This window comes from Odocoileus virginianus, chromosome 11 (genome assembly GCF_023699985.2).
Source record: "Odocoileus virginianus isolate 20LAN1187 ecotype Illinois chromosome 11, Ovbor_1.2, whole genome shotgun sequence".
NCBI classification, from domain to species: domain Eukaryota; kingdom Metazoa; phylum Chordata; class Mammalia; order Artiodactyla; family Cervidae; genus Odocoileus; species Odocoileus virginianus.
The window spans coordinates 13,152,766-13,168,097 of NC_069684.1; the positions used below are offsets into that span (position 1 = coordinate 13,152,766).

Here is a 15,332-nt window from a genome sequence, read left to right on the forward strand (position 1 = left end):
AGCTACAATGGACTCCCAAAGTTTGCTTCCCATTTAGGTTAACACTGATTATTACCTTTCTGCACCACCCTCACAGACTCCCCTCCCCACCCATAGATCACGTTATAGTTTTTTTTTTTAATCTCTGATCTCAGGCTGATGAGGGTGGGTGCAGAAAGCAATGATGAAGCCACGTAGCTCCAACTTCAGTGTTTGACTGTCTATCACACCCCTCCCCCATGGTGGAAATGTCTAATGTTCTCTGTTTTCCATGGGCCCAAAATACCACCCCGAACACTGTTTCTCTTATTCTCATACTTAAGGAAAGGACTAAATACATCTGATATGTGTCCCCACATAACCTTTCTTACCATCTCAAGGGATGGCAATTCACTACCATGGAAGATAGTGAACCCTAGTTGACCCCTCTTGGTTTCTTGACTGCATTTTTCACCTATTCTAGGACTTGCTCCATCAATCTTGTACCCTCCTCCCATCTGCACACACTCACTAGAAACTTTAACTTGTCCCTGTCTGTTGGAGCACTTTCCTTGATCTATAAGCAAGTTCAAAACTCTCTTAAATATATTATTTCAAACAAGCTGTTATCCTACAACTCAATTTTACCTCTTCCTGACTCTGCAAAATCTCCTAAGAGTACTCTATATTTGCTTCCTTTTCTATCTGATTTTTTGCTCAGTATATATTCTTCTGTTCTGTGGTTGAGCACCACACCATACTAAACATAAATTGATCTTTTGAATTTCACCAATGTTTTTTTAGTTTCAAAGCCAAATGACCTTTTTTAGTTTTCATTTCTTTAAATTTACTTTGCTCATAGTGATGCTTCCTAAGGCCCACTTGACTTCACATTCCAGGATGTCTGACTCTAGGTGAGTGATCACACCATCGTGATTATCTGGGTCATGAAGATCTTTTTTGTACAGTTCTTCTGTGTATTCTTGCCACCTCTTCTTAATATCTTCTGCTTCTGTTAGATCCATACCATTTCTGTCCTTTATTGTGCCCATCTTTGCATGAAATGTTCCCTTGGTATCTCTAATTTTCTTGAAGAGATCTCTAATCTTTCTCATTCTATTGTTTTCCTCTATCTCTTTGCACTGATCCCTGAGGAAGGCTTTCTTATCTCTCCTTGCTATTCCTTGGAACTTGCACTCAAATGGGTATATCCTTCCTTTTCTCCTTTGCTTTTCACTTCTCTTCTTTTCTCAGCTATTTGTAAGGCCTCCTCAGACAGCCATTTTGCATTTCTTTTTTCTGGGGATGGTCTTGATCCCTGCCTCCTGTACAATGTCACAAATGTCCATCCATAGTTCTTCAGGCACTCCACCTATCAGATCTAATCCTCTGAATCTAATTGTCACTTCCACTGTATAATTGTAAGGGATTTGACTTAGGTCATACCTGTATCAAGTAGAGAAAACCATTAGACCATTCAGGTATGACCTAAATCAAATCCCTTATATTATACAGTAGAAGTGAGAAATAGATTTAAGGGACTAGATCTGATAGAGTGCCTGATGAACTATGGATGGAGGTTCGTAACACTGTACAGGAGGCAGGGATCAAGACCATCCCCCAAAAAAGAAATGCAAAAAAGCAAAATGGCTGTCTGAGGAGGCCTTACAAATAGCTGTGAAAAGAAGAGAAGCGAAAAGCAAAGGAAAAAAGGAAAGATATTCCCATTTGAATGCAGAGTTCCAAAGAATAGCCAGGAGAGATAAGAAAGCTTTCCTCAGTGATCAGTGCAAAGAGATAGAGGAAAACAACAGAATGGGAAAGACTAGAGATCTCTTCAAGAAAATTAGAGATACTAAGGGAACATTTCATGCAAAGATGGGCTCGATAAAGGACAGAAATGGTATGGACCTAACAGAAGCAGAAGATGTTAAGAAGAGGTGGCAAGAATACAAAGAAGAACTGTACAAAAAAGATCTTCATGACCCAGATAATCACGATGGTGTGATCACTCACCTAGAGCCAGGCATCTTGGAATGTGAAGTCAAGTGGGCCTTAGAAAGCATCACTATGACCAAAGCTAGTGAAGCTGATGGAATTCCAGTTGAGCTTTTTCAAATCCTGAAAGATGACGTTGTGAAAGTGTTGACTCAATATGCCAGCAAATTTGGAAAACTCAGCAGTGGCCACAGGACTGGAAAAGGTCAGTTTTCATTCCAATCCCAAAGAAAGGCAATGCCAAAGAATGCTCAAACTACCACACGATTGCACTCATCTTGCATGCTAGTAAAGTAATGCTCAAAATTCTCCAAGCCAGGCTTCAGCAATACGTGAACCGTGAACTTCCAGATATTCAAGCTGGTTTTAGAAAAGGCAAAGGAACCAGAGATCAAGTTGCCAACATCCCTTGGATCATCGAAAAAGCAAGAGAGTTCCAAAAAAACATCTACTTCTGCTTTATTGACTATACCAAAGCCTTTGACAATGTGGATCACAACAAACTGTGCAAAATTCTTCAAGAGATGGGAATACCAGACCACCTGACCTGCCTCCTGAGAAATGTGTATGCAGGTCAAGAAGCAACAGTTAGAACTAGACATGGAACAACAGGCTATTTCCAAATAGGAAAAGGAGTATGTCAAGGCTATATATTGTCACGCTGCTTACTTAACTTATATCATGAGAAATGCTGGGCTGGAAGAAGCACAAGCTGGAATCAAGATTGCTGGGAGGAATATCAATAACCTCAGATATGCAGATGACACCACCCTTATGGCAGAAAGTGACGGGGAGCTAAAAAGCCTCTTGATGAAAGTGAAAGAGAAGAGTGAAAAAGTTAGCTTAAAGCTCAACATTCAGAAAACTAAGATCATGGCATCTGGCTCCATCACTTCATGGCAAATAGATGGGGAAACAGTGGAAACAGTGTCAGACTTTAGTTTTTGGGGGCTCCCAAAATCACTGCAGATGGTGATTGCAGCCATTAAATTAAAAGACACTTACTCCTTGGAAGGAAAGTTATGACCAACCTAGACAGCATATTAAAAAGCAGAGATACTACTTTGCTGACAAAGGTCCATCTAGGCAAAGCTATGGTTTTTCCAGTAGTCATATCTGAATGTGAGAGTTGGACTATAAAGAAAGCTGAGACCTTAGAATTGATGGTTTCAAACTGTGGAGTTGGAGAAGACTCTTGAGAGTCCCTTGGACTGCAAGGAGATCACACCAGTCCATCCTAAACGAAATCAGTCCTGAATATTCATTGGAAGGACTGATGCTGAAGCTGAATCTCCAATACCTGATGCAAAGAACTGACTCATTGGAAAAGACCCTGATGCTGGGAAAGTTTGAAGGCAGGAGGAAAAGGGGACGACAGAGGATGAGATAGTTGAATGGCATCACCGACTTGATGGACAAGCTCCACTTCTTGATAACCTTTTCTATGCCTTGGATTCTACGACTTCATAGGTTACATGAACTCCTCAGATTGTTCCTCCTCTAATCTGCTTTCTTTGTCCTGTCTCCTACTTGTAAATGATGCAACAATGATCTTTTTGATCTTCTACTCTATCTATAACACTTTCTGTTGAAAAATCTCATGCCTCTGAATATCACTTGTTTGTGTACAACTTTCAAACCTATATTCTTAGTTCAATTCTCCTTCCTGTGTTGTAGTTCCATATTTCCAATGTCTCTTTCAACACCTTCCTGAGTATCTTGGTACCATGCTAAATTCAACATATCCAAAACAACTCTGATTTCATTCTTCTCAAGTCATGTTGTTTTCCTAAATCTTCTATTTTTATTACTCTTTCTATAATTTTCTTAATCACACAGGACAAAAATCTGTTTCATCTCATAGTCTCAGATAAGTGCCTACCTCTTCATATAACCTAATCAGGTCCTCTATAAAAACTTTCATACCAACTGATTCCTATACATTCCCACTGCTACTTCTCTAGCTTAGCTCTTCTAATGAAAACATCTATCTTTTTTCCTGCTTCTACTACCATCCCCTCTCTCTTCCCTTAAAGGTACAATACTTCTACTCTTAGTCCATGCATTCATAACATGTCTGTGGTCCAAGGGTGGACACAGAAATTATGCCTTATCAGTGAGGCCTCTTGGCCTCTGTAATTGGTTCAGATATGGATACGTGACTCATGCTTGGCCAATTAGAGCCACGGAGATCCTATTTTAGGACTTCAGTTGTAAATACTGGGAAAGAAAAGCAAGCCAAGAGAAAGAGAAAGTTCAGTGGATCTCTTCTGAGTCACAGAAGTTAGACATGATTGCAGATTGGGAGTTTTCAGGTTCATGGATCAGTGATCTCTCTTTTTCTTAAATTTAAGCCAGTTTCTTATTTGATAGTTCAGGCATACTAACTAAGGTGCTCTCAATTTGTATACGACAGCTCCCTGGGAGATATCAGTTTCTGATTATCTTTATGTCTCTTAACTTGCTGAGTGCAACAGCATGCAAACATTAGTCCCTCAAGAACCTTTTGAGTGAAAGAATGCATAATAAACAAAAACCAAACAAACGAACTCACAGAGTACACGAACATCATACTGAAGGGAATCTTCTCCAGCCTCATTCACAGCCACACACGTGTATCTCCCAGCATCTTCTACTTTAGCCCGAGGAATCTGTAACACTCGCCCTCCTGAAAACAGATGCCAATACATATGTCTACTTCTCTAAATCTTAGAGTGAAAGTGGTCATAAACAGAGCTATAACTTTTCAGCTCTAATGACTTCCTTACATTTTCTAAGGCCCTCATCCAGTGTTAACCCCCCATACCACATTTATACCTAACAGTGCATTACTGAAAAGTGATCCAGCATATAAACGAGACCTCCTGAGAACTAAAGAGCTTATGTAGATTTTCCTCAAGGGAGGAATGTTGCTCTATGCCCTGCTCATGTTCCATATGGAATGCTGTTACGTGGTGACGTCTTGCTTTTACATAAAATTCTAAACACATGTGAGAGGAGCCCAGCAGGTCACAGAGAGTCAGACATGACATACTGACTAAATGATAACAAACAACAGCAGCAAAAGAAGTTTACACTGTTGGAGATAAGTACTGATTTGAGCAAATAATAGCCAAGGATATAAAAGGTATAAAGTATACCATTAAAGAATAGCTATATTTTCAAACTTTTCATGATGGTGTAATTTCAAACAGAGAAAAGTTGCAATATTTATATAAAAATTTTATCTATATCAATTATTTATATTTAAATCCATTAGTTTGATCTCTGTCATATATATGTACATATTAACTTTTATTTATCTATATATAAATATGTAATACTCTCGAATGATTTAGAAAAAGATTACATATATATATAAAATTTGAGAGTAAATTGTTAACATGTTGCCCCTTTACCCTTAAATACTCACAAATCTATATTTCATAAAACAAGGATAATCCCTATATAATGATAGTATAATGATCAATATCAAGAAAAAACTACTATTGAACCAGAGTCCATATTCAAGTTTCATTATTATTATATTGTCTTTTATATCTATTTTCTTCCCAAGCTCAGATCCAATATAGGATCACATACTATATCTGGTGATCATTTCTATTTAGTCCCTTTTTTAACTCCAAGATTATTTTATTTAATTGAGATGAAGTTTATATACAGTGGAAGGCACTGGACTTTAAATGTACAGTTTGATAAATTTTGACAAGCCTATCTGAATATTTGCTAAAAGTAAATAGAAGCCTTGAAAATATTATTCCTCAATTTAAACATCTCTTTTTCCACTGTAAACTATGTAATAACTGAAATATCTGAAACTAATCATCTTTATGATTGATTTATTTGAAATGCATTTAATAATTGAGTAGTAACTACTTGTAAATATACTTTAGAATTTATCATTAATAATGTACAGAAACAGAGCCGATTATTCATCACACTATAAAAACAGAGGCACCTCGAGCCAAAAGATTTTAACTTGATAGAAAATTAACTAAGGTGTTCTATCCTATGTCAAATTCCCAGCCTAGACTCTCCTAACTTGAAGCTACATAGATACCAGTGGCCATAAAATCAATCAATTTGACTGGTCTAATGCCCACTCCAGTATTCTGGCCTGGAGAATGCCATGGACTGTTATAGTCCATGGGGTCCCAAAGAGTCGGACACGACTGAGTGACTTTCACTTCACTTCACTTCAGTAAATGAGAAGAAGCACATCTGACGGAGATTCAGATTTGCACCCTATTCCTAGCAGTCTTTACCTGGCAAAATCAGTACTCTCTCACTTGAGGTCAGAGGGCGGCCATCTTTATACCACGTCAGTGTAGGAGCGGGAGCAGCGTTAGTCTCACAATAAAGAGAGATGGGATTGTTGATGATCACATCCTTGGCTTCACCTCTCCTGCCAGTATCCAGCATGTTCCCTATTTCCCAGAGCTTCTGAAAACTTGGAGGAACTGCAGAGGAAAGACATATACAGTTTTGGACTCATGTAAATGACAGTGTCAATCCATGAAAGAAAGATCTTGGCCGGTACAAAAGTGATTTGTACGTGTAAGAAATTAGACAATGTGAAAATATTTTCAAGTACTTATACACCTACCAACTCAGCCCTTAGCTTTAAAAAAAAAGGTAGGAGACAGAAGTCAGAGCTGGTTCTCCAGTGGAAAAGCAAGAGGCTGGAGCTGAGAATGGTGTGCTCATGTTCTGCTCTCCATTCCTGTTCAAAGGATCTAGCACTTAGAAGATAGATTGTCCTGCTCTTAGGAAGGACCTACTGTTAATATAATAAACATGGCTAAAGAATATGATCATAGCAGGGAAAAGTAATTTCGAGAAACCATTAAAAAATATTGGCTCAGTAGAGTATTTCCCAATGATTTGTCTTATTAAGAAATCTAAAGAAGATATTAGCCAAGATTAAAAAGTGTATTAACAAAAATAAAGGGACATTCTTAAAGTTTTCTGGGTGAGAACTATGAACGTTCTAGAAGGCAATTTGCCTGTACATCAAAAGAATTTAAAAAGTATATAAACAACTGACCTAAAATTTCTATCATTAGCAACTTATGAAAAATAAAAAATGTGCAAAAGTTTTAAGTATAAAGATGTTCAATAAAGTATTACTTATGAGTAGTAAAAGCTTGGACACAACCCAGACAATCAACAATAAGAGTCTGGTTAAATAAATATTTGGATACTCAACTGATAAAACAGGTAAGTTATTAAAAATCATGTTGAGAGAAACAATATCAACAATAAAAACAAGTATCATTTCTTAAGCATTTTGCTAAGAGTTTTATCTAATTTATCTTATTTAGTACTCACTACAATTCTACAAGGCGTTAATTTTAAAAGTGAAGAAAAAGAGGCTTAAAATATGTAGATAACTCACCAAGTCACAAAGCTTGAAGGAGCCTAAGTTCATCAGATTCCAAGTCTTACTACTTTAAAATCTGATATAATGCTACATTGGCTTTCTCATAAACTTCCGATATAATATTAGGGGAAAGCTAATGCAACAGAGAAGTATGTATTGGGTGATCCCAATTTATAAATAACATACACATTTACAAAAATACATCAAAAGGAAACACACAAAAATGACAGAAGTAATCCTGAATGACAGGATTATTTTCTGCTTTGTTAATTTTTCGAGTCCAAGTTTTCAATAATGAATTTATATTATTGTCAATAGAAAAAAAAATACTAAAGCAAACCAAGGCAAATCTCTTTGTCATTGCTTTGCCAAAGCATATAAGTGAAATTACATTTAATAAGCATATTAGTATTACCTTGTATATTCACATCAAAATCCAGCTCATCTTCACCTGCGATATTAGATGCTACACACGTGTATCGTCCAGTGTCTGATATTTGAGCCTCCTTGATTTGAAGTGTGTGTCCACTGGCAGCAATAGTAACATGATCATCTGATTTAAGGGGCTGTGATTCAATTATAATAATGTTATCATTAATTACTCCAATTAATCCCCAAGGGGGCCACGCAGTTGAGAGTTTTTATGATCCTTTAATAAAAATTAAAATGTAGGTCAAATAGAAATACTCAAGACAACAATAAATTTACTTTGAATAAGCTGATTGTTTTTGAGCAATCACGTCTTTATTGATTGAAAATTGTAATTCATGTAGTTTATATCTGTGCTGGGTATTTCTGGGTGGTGCATTTATAAATTATTTATGATGAAAAATATTCTTAAGGTATCATATTTATGTTTGGAAAAAATATGACTTCAGCTGATCCCACATTGTAGTGAAGCATCTCATTATTTTGTAGCAAATGCTAGAGTTTTATAAAGAAAGATTGAAGGCATTAGCATAGCCTGATTAGATTTAAAAATCACTATGGCTCATTCAGAAACATCTTTACTTAATAAATGAAAAAATTTAACCTAGAGATATTTATATTATGAGGTTTTATTGATAACATTAGCTACATTTAATAGGACATTTCTCATCTTTTAAACATTCTGTATATACTAAGTTCCCTCTTATTTCTTGAAAATTTTAGTTCCTGGCTCACTGTTACTCCTTCCAATGATTTTTCTCATAATTCTTGGTGGTTTCAAAACCCACATAGGCAGCCATCCAATGCTTTGTGCTCTCAGCTCCTTGAATCTTTTTTATTTTTTTGGTCCCAACCCTCTCTCAGTCACTCAATAGGAGAGTTATACCTAGAACTTGATAATTATCAATAATCACACCTCTTGATAATCTCAGTTTCAAGTTCTCACCTTCTGACCATCACCTCTTAACTCTCTAACTCATTTTCTCTAGCATCCCAACTCCCATAATTTTTTGTTGCCCCAGGAGGACCCAAAATTCACTGAACTTGCAGTCTTTTCACTATCACTCACTCCCCTCCTGATTCAGAGAAGGTCTATTATGGCAATCACTCCTTGCATAAACTTGCATTAAAAAAAAATCAACTCCTTTCACCTTCTCCCTTTATTTTATTTGCCTAGCAAAACCCTAACCTTGGTTAATACCAGCCTCCGTCCATTCTCTGCATCCCTGGGACTACTCCAGTAACTGTGTCCTTCCTCACATGCGTCATCATCAGTTGCCTTGTGCCCACTGGTAGATTTCAACAGCATACAACAGTGCAATTTCCGCATTAAAAACACTTCATTAGACTACCGCCTAACTCCATATTTTTCTATTCTCTTTTATAGCCAGTGACTTTAAAAAGTTTTCTACATTTTCTGTCTTCATTTCTCTCCATTTTTCTTGAACCCTGCAATAAGACTTTTATCATTTCTACTTAACTGAAACAGCAGTGTCAAGGTCATCAGTGACATTGATGTTGCTCAATTTACTGGTCAGTTTCTCAGTATTTATTTTACTTGATCAGTGGTATTTAACACAGTTTAACTTGTCTTAAATTTTGACAACTTTGCTTCCTTATCTTTTGGGACACTTCACTCCCTGCCCCACAACCTCTAAATGGAGGAGTTCCCTGGGGCTTAATCCTTGGACCTCTTCTCTTTCCACCTAATCTCACCCCCAGAGATCTCATGCAAAACCTTTGATTTATCTCTTTCCCTCACATCCTGCTACCACCTTCATCCAAGCAACCAACTTCTATCTCTTGGATAATGGTAATAAATTCATTTCTGGACTTCCTCTTTCTTCAACCAGTAAAGAAGCCAATGTAATCTTTTAAAAATCTTTTAAGTCAGATCATTTCACTCCTGTGTTCAAAATTTTCCAGAGGCTTTCCATCAGTATAAGGCCAACAGATCTATACGCATTATAATCTGTATGTGTGTGTGCTGTCATTCATTCGTGTCTGCCTCTTTGCAACCCTATGGACTGTAGCCGGCCAGGCTCCTCTGGCCATGGGCTTCTCCAGGCAAGAATACTGGAGTTGGGTTGCAATTTCCTTCTCCAAGGGATCTTCCCAACCCAGGGATTGAACCTGCCTCTCCTGCATTGACAGGTAGATTCTTTACCACTGTGCCGCCTTAGCTCTCAGTATGATCCAACCCTCCGTTAATTTTTTGCTCTTACCTTCCTTCGTGTTTCCACTGATCCCTGCACTCCAGCCAAATGCCTCAGGGCCTCTGCCCCTTGCTAGTCTCTCTAGAATATATTCCTCTCAGGCATCTTACGTCTGCTTCCTTCACTTTCTTTGAGTTTCAGCTTAAATATCACCTTATTGTGAGGTCTTCCCTAGATAATAGGAGATCATACTCCTCATACTTCCTATTCTTTCTGACTGAATTTTCTCTGTAACATTCACCCCTAAGCACTGTGTATTTTATTTTTTTGTTTTGTTTCCTCCCTACCCCTAAACTCCATAAAAGGAAAGGTTTTTTGGTGTGTGTGTCTGTTTCCTTCATAGTGGTATCACCTGCATCTAAAATAGTGTTTGGCAAATACTATAAGCTCAATAAATAATTTGGGATGCAATGAATCATTATTAACATCACATATAAAAATAGTATAATTTAAACTTTCCATGTCAAAGAAACATTTCAGAGCATGAGTAAACAAACACATAGCAGTAGTAGTAATAGTAGTTAAGTCGCTAAGTCATGTCTGACTCTTGGACCCCATGGACTGTAGCCTGCTAGGCTCCTCTGTCCACGGGATTCTCCAGGCAAGAATACTGGAGTCGGTTGCCATTTCCTTCTCCAGGGGATAGATTCTATCAAAACTTATTGTGGTTAATGCTGCTGATAATTTTGGTGGCTTTTCTCAAAAACACTGTTTTATTCAAGCAGTGCTGCTTATCTGAGAAATGAACTAGCAGAAGGAATGATATGGAAGATTAACCAAAACCAGCATTTTTTGTACACATTTTAGGGGACCAATTGCAAATCCTGAAAAATTTAGCAATTTAACTAAAGCATCATAACAGGATCAATTTCAGTCTGGATGTAAAACTAGTTTAACTGCTCATTATGAAACTGAAGAAAAACTGCCCTATTCCTAGTAAAATGCCAGATTTTATCAAATTTTTATGTGTATGTATGTATACGTGTGCATGTGCATAAAATGCAAGGAATGAAAAGATTTGAGGTAAAATTAAAAATAAAATAATAACATTTCAAAAGAGAAAGGAATTATTTGATTCCAAGCAAACTCATATAGAATTGATACTGTTCATAAAGTGTGTTTGTAGTCAGAAAAGAAACTGTAAACAGAACATGGTGGGAGTTCCATATTTTTCCTTTTGCAATGGTTTCCAGATGAAATTTGCTTATTTTGTAAGAGATGATTTTTTTTTCTGGCCACCAGGATCGCAGAATCCATCTGTGATATGAAAAAACAAATCAATATCTTTCTGCATCTTAAATTATGACTCTGACCGGAATGTCTACAATTGGAACTTGACTGACTATTTGGTTGATTATGTGTAAAACAGGACAAACATCAGCTTAGCTATGTCACATCTGTATTAGGCACAGTGTTAACAGCAGCTAAAAAAAAATCTATTTTGGTCTTAAAACACTAGCACATGTTTTTAAAACATGTATAGAAGTCAGTTATGTTGAATGAGAAATAGTGTGTGGTCTGAAAGTCAGATTACATAATTGAAGGATGTATCTTTCCATGGCGCCAGTTACTAGTATTGGGCACTTCGTCATCACATTTAGCTTTTTTTCTTCATCTTAAAATGTTAGGAATATTACCCTTTTGAAAAAGAGTTAAAGGTGTTTAGAGAAAGTTCTGAATAAGCTTAGTATCTATGTCATACCGATCATTCTAATCTGACTCAGCACTGTTTTTGGATTTCTTCTCCACAAAGTTTACTTTGAAAAACCACAGAGCACAAAAATCATTCACCAGTGGGAAGGTGGCTGGATTTTCAAAGACAATTGCTAGTGTATATTAAAACAGTCCTTCAAACTTTTTAGTGATGAAATAATATTAAAATTGTTGAATATGGTTCAATTTTGTATGTGTGTGTTTTTGCAATTTTACACTCTAGGAGCATGGGACTATTCTAGTTTTAAGGTCACACTGATTCTCTGAGTTACCTGTGTCTGGGTGTTTTGTTTTTTTAATTTAATCGACCATTTTAGTCTATAAAAGACCATCAACAAAAGAAAAAAACTTGACTGGCCTGTCCATCCTTGTACCAGCTGAGAGACGCAGAAGGAATCGCATAGGCTTCACACTCCAAGGTCAGTGTGTTGTTTACTTTGATCTTCACTTCTTTAGGGGAAAGACCTGGCCCCAGGAGGTCCCCTTTATTGATTATGGGTGGGACTGCATAAACACAAATATTAAAGTATTAAACATGAGTTCTTTTACTTTTTAAAAATTTTTCTATTTTAATTTTTTTAATAATGTTGTGCAACCATTAGCACAATCTAATTTTATTTTATTTTGGTCATGCCACATAGCCTGTGGGATCTTAGTTCCCTGGCCAGGGGTTGAACCTGTGCCCCCTGCAGTGGAAGCGTGGAGTCTTAACCACTGGACTGACAGGGAGATCCCCAACATTAGTTCTTTAAATGGAATGCCATGGAAATCACAATGAGAACCACTTAAGAAAACAAGGAAATAACTTAGGCACTTGTGCTCTCCTTTCATCAAGGACCCAACTGAGCACTTTATGAAACGGCAGTGTTCACACATAGAATGTGGAGAAAATTTTCTTTCTCCCCTCATCACTATAATACTGCCAATGAGGTTAACATCCTTCACAGAACAGTTAGTTTAGTTTGTTCTGGGTCCCCAAACATAGCCTGAGTATAACCCATAAAATGCATTTTATTAGTTTCTAAGGGGAATTAGTCAATGAACAAAAGATAATTAAAAAGATGCTTTTCCTTTCTTTTTTTTTTAAAAAACCTTCAAATGTAGTCCTTATTAATGCTACTATTTGTTTTTGTTTTTTTTTTTTAATAAATCAGTGTACAGTGGATCAGCCCAAAGTCACTGACAAACTCATCTGAGGCTGCAGAATAAAGCATGTACAGTTAAGGAACAGTTTTGAGCATGAAGGTACCTCTACACAGCAAAACTGAGAAGAGGGTAACTCATAAGAAAAAAATAGAGGAACTTAAGAAAGTGCTCCTGACAAGTTCTCCAAAATGGCAGTGAGTAGATTCAGTGGGCTTTTCACATCTTGAAGTGATTGAGGTCATGGGCACAAAGTTTAATTCAACTTCCATCTTAATGAAGAGAGTTGCATAAATGATCAACTTGAATGATGAATACAGATAATTATGAACCCAGAAGTAAAAACAGAATTGAGAAAGTTAGAAAACCTGAAGAAAACTTGGAACGTAGTTTTCTTTCAGAACTTACTGTAGACCTTCACTTCATAGTGCTTTACCATCTCCCCTGCCTCATTCGTGGCTACACAAGCATATCGCCCAGCATGGTCCTCCTGTGCATTTAGGATCTGCAGAGTCCTGCCTCCTGGAAAGCAACGGAACACCAAAGAACCTCTGAAGTCACACTGGCAGTGGGGTTTGCACAAACCACAAGTTTTAGTTCTTACTATTTACCTATTTATTCTTCTCTATGCTGATTCTACAATAGACAAAACAAACTACAATACAGATGGACAAAGTACAATATAGACTGGTAAGTCCTCAGTGGTCTGCTGTGGTAATAACTCTTCATGCTCATTCTGACCCTCCCCTGCCTCTCTGCACACACTATAACTAGTGTTTTTATTTATTTTTTTATTTTTTTAGCATTTTTAAAATTAATTAATTTAATTGGAGGCTAACTGCTTTACAATATTGTGGTGGTTTTTGCCATACATCAACATGAATCAGCCATGGGTGTACATGTGTCTCTACAGACAGTTCTTCTGCCTTAGTCATCTTCTTCCTTTCATCTACCTGGCCTATCAGTAAAGACTGATTTTGCTAAAACAGCTTAAAAAAATTACTTATTTGCTGTGCTAGCTCTTAGTTGCTGCATGCGAACTCTTAGTTGCAGCATGCGGGATCTAGTTCCCTAACAAGGAATTGAACCTGGGCCCCCTGCATTGGGATTGTGGAGTCAGCAACTGGACCACCAGGGAAGTCCCTAAAACACAGTTTTTCATTATAATCTTTCTTCCAAAAAATCTTAAATGATTTTCAACTGACTAAAGTGTAAAGTCAAAACTCTTAAATCTAGGCATTCAAAACAAGACTCCAACATTCCATTCTGATCTATGTCCTGCATGCCCTCCTCCCTGACATATATACCTGTGCACACAGTCTACTCAGGAGGGAGGTAAGGAGTATTTTTATTATTTATTACCTGCATGTAGACAGGGCATTCTTACCTTCTACTTTTCCCATACTAGTCATTCTGATGGATCTGAAATCTCCCCTAACTCATTTCCAACCAACAAAGTTCTATAACTTTCTTGAAGGTTTGGTTCAAGTTCTGGCTATGACAAACCATTTCATGACCACTTCAGCCTGCGGTGGCCATTTCCTTTTTCATTCTTATAAAACTTGTCACTACCTCATTTATTATACTCTACGACTATCAATAAAAAAATCATCCTGTGAATGCCTGCCAATGCAAGAGATGTAGGTTCAATCCCTGGGACGGGAAGATCCCCTAGAGAAGGAAATGGAAGCCCACTCCAGTATTCTTACTTGGGAAGTCCCATAGCCAGAGGAGCTTGGTGGGCGACAGTCCATGAGGTTGCAAAGAGTCAAACATGACTTAGCAACTACACAAAAACATGACTATTCATAACCCATGATTATCCATGGATTCCTACTGTTAATGAACTTCCTTCCACATGTATTATCCCTGTAAATTTCTTAAAGTCAGTGATCATACTTTTAAATGCTTTCTGTTTTGGAATAACAAACTCTGTCAATCAAAATACTAACCTTCAAGGTTCAATTTCACAAGAAGTGAATTTCTACCCTTTTTGGTATTCCATATTATATTTAAGCAATTAATCACACTGTAGTATTTATTTACTTGCCTTTTATTTACTTTATTGTTCTTTCAAAAAGTAATTTTATTACCCTAGATTACAAGATATAGAGATAAAATTTAAAAAATAAGATAGCCATAGTACCACGAACAACGTGTTTATATAAAAATAGCCAATGGTTCTGTTTTTTTTTTTTTTTATAAAAGTAGGTGGCACAAACACATCTTGGGTATCTGAAGTAAGCTAGTTACCTGGAAGAATACGGATATTTCGGTTGGATTCTAAAGGAGTTCCATTCTTAAACCAGGTGATGGTGGCTGGGGGATATGAATAAGCTTCGCAGACCAAAGATGTGGGGCTGTTAAGGATAACAGTGACGTCTTCAGGGCTGCCATCACTACCAACACCAGCAATTATAGGAGATACTGAAAAAGATTTAAAATTTAATCCAAGAAATAGACTCAGAAACTTCTTTATTTGTGCATTTCTA

The 15,332-nt window shown here is 37.0% G+C and overlaps 1 protein-coding gene and 1 long non-coding RNA gene across 2 annotated transcripts in view; one reads left to right on the plus strand and one right to left on the minus strand.

Annotated features, from left to right (window-relative positions):
* The window catches only part of HMCN1 (hemicentin 1), a 514,767-nt gene that overhangs the window by 131,458 nt on the left and 367,977 nt on the right, over window positions 1-15,332 (minus strand). The window contains exons 50-55 of the mRNA XM_070473938.1: window positions 15,094-15,267; window positions 13,249-13,362; window positions 12,056-12,201; window positions 7,755-7,905; window positions 6,222-6,416; window positions 4,511-4,624 (exon numbers count right to left, since the gene is read on the minus strand). Of these exons, the coding sequence (XP_070330039.1) occupies window positions 4,511-4,624; window positions 6,222-6,416; window positions 7,755-7,905; window positions 12,056-12,201; window positions 13,249-13,362; window positions 15,094-15,267 (894 nt within the window). The remainder of the gene's footprint in view (window positions 1-4,510; window positions 4,625-6,221; window positions 6,417-7,754; window positions 7,906-12,055; window positions 12,202-13,248; window positions 13,363-15,093; window positions 15,268-15,332) is intronic.
* Window positions 4,936-15,136, plus strand: LOC139037442 (uncharacterized). Its single transcript, XR_011490265.1, has 4 exons — window positions 4,936-5,083; window positions 12,015-12,116; window positions 12,852-13,530; window positions 15,049-15,136. It is a non-coding gene; the product is annotated as an uncharacterized lncRNA (long non-coding RNA).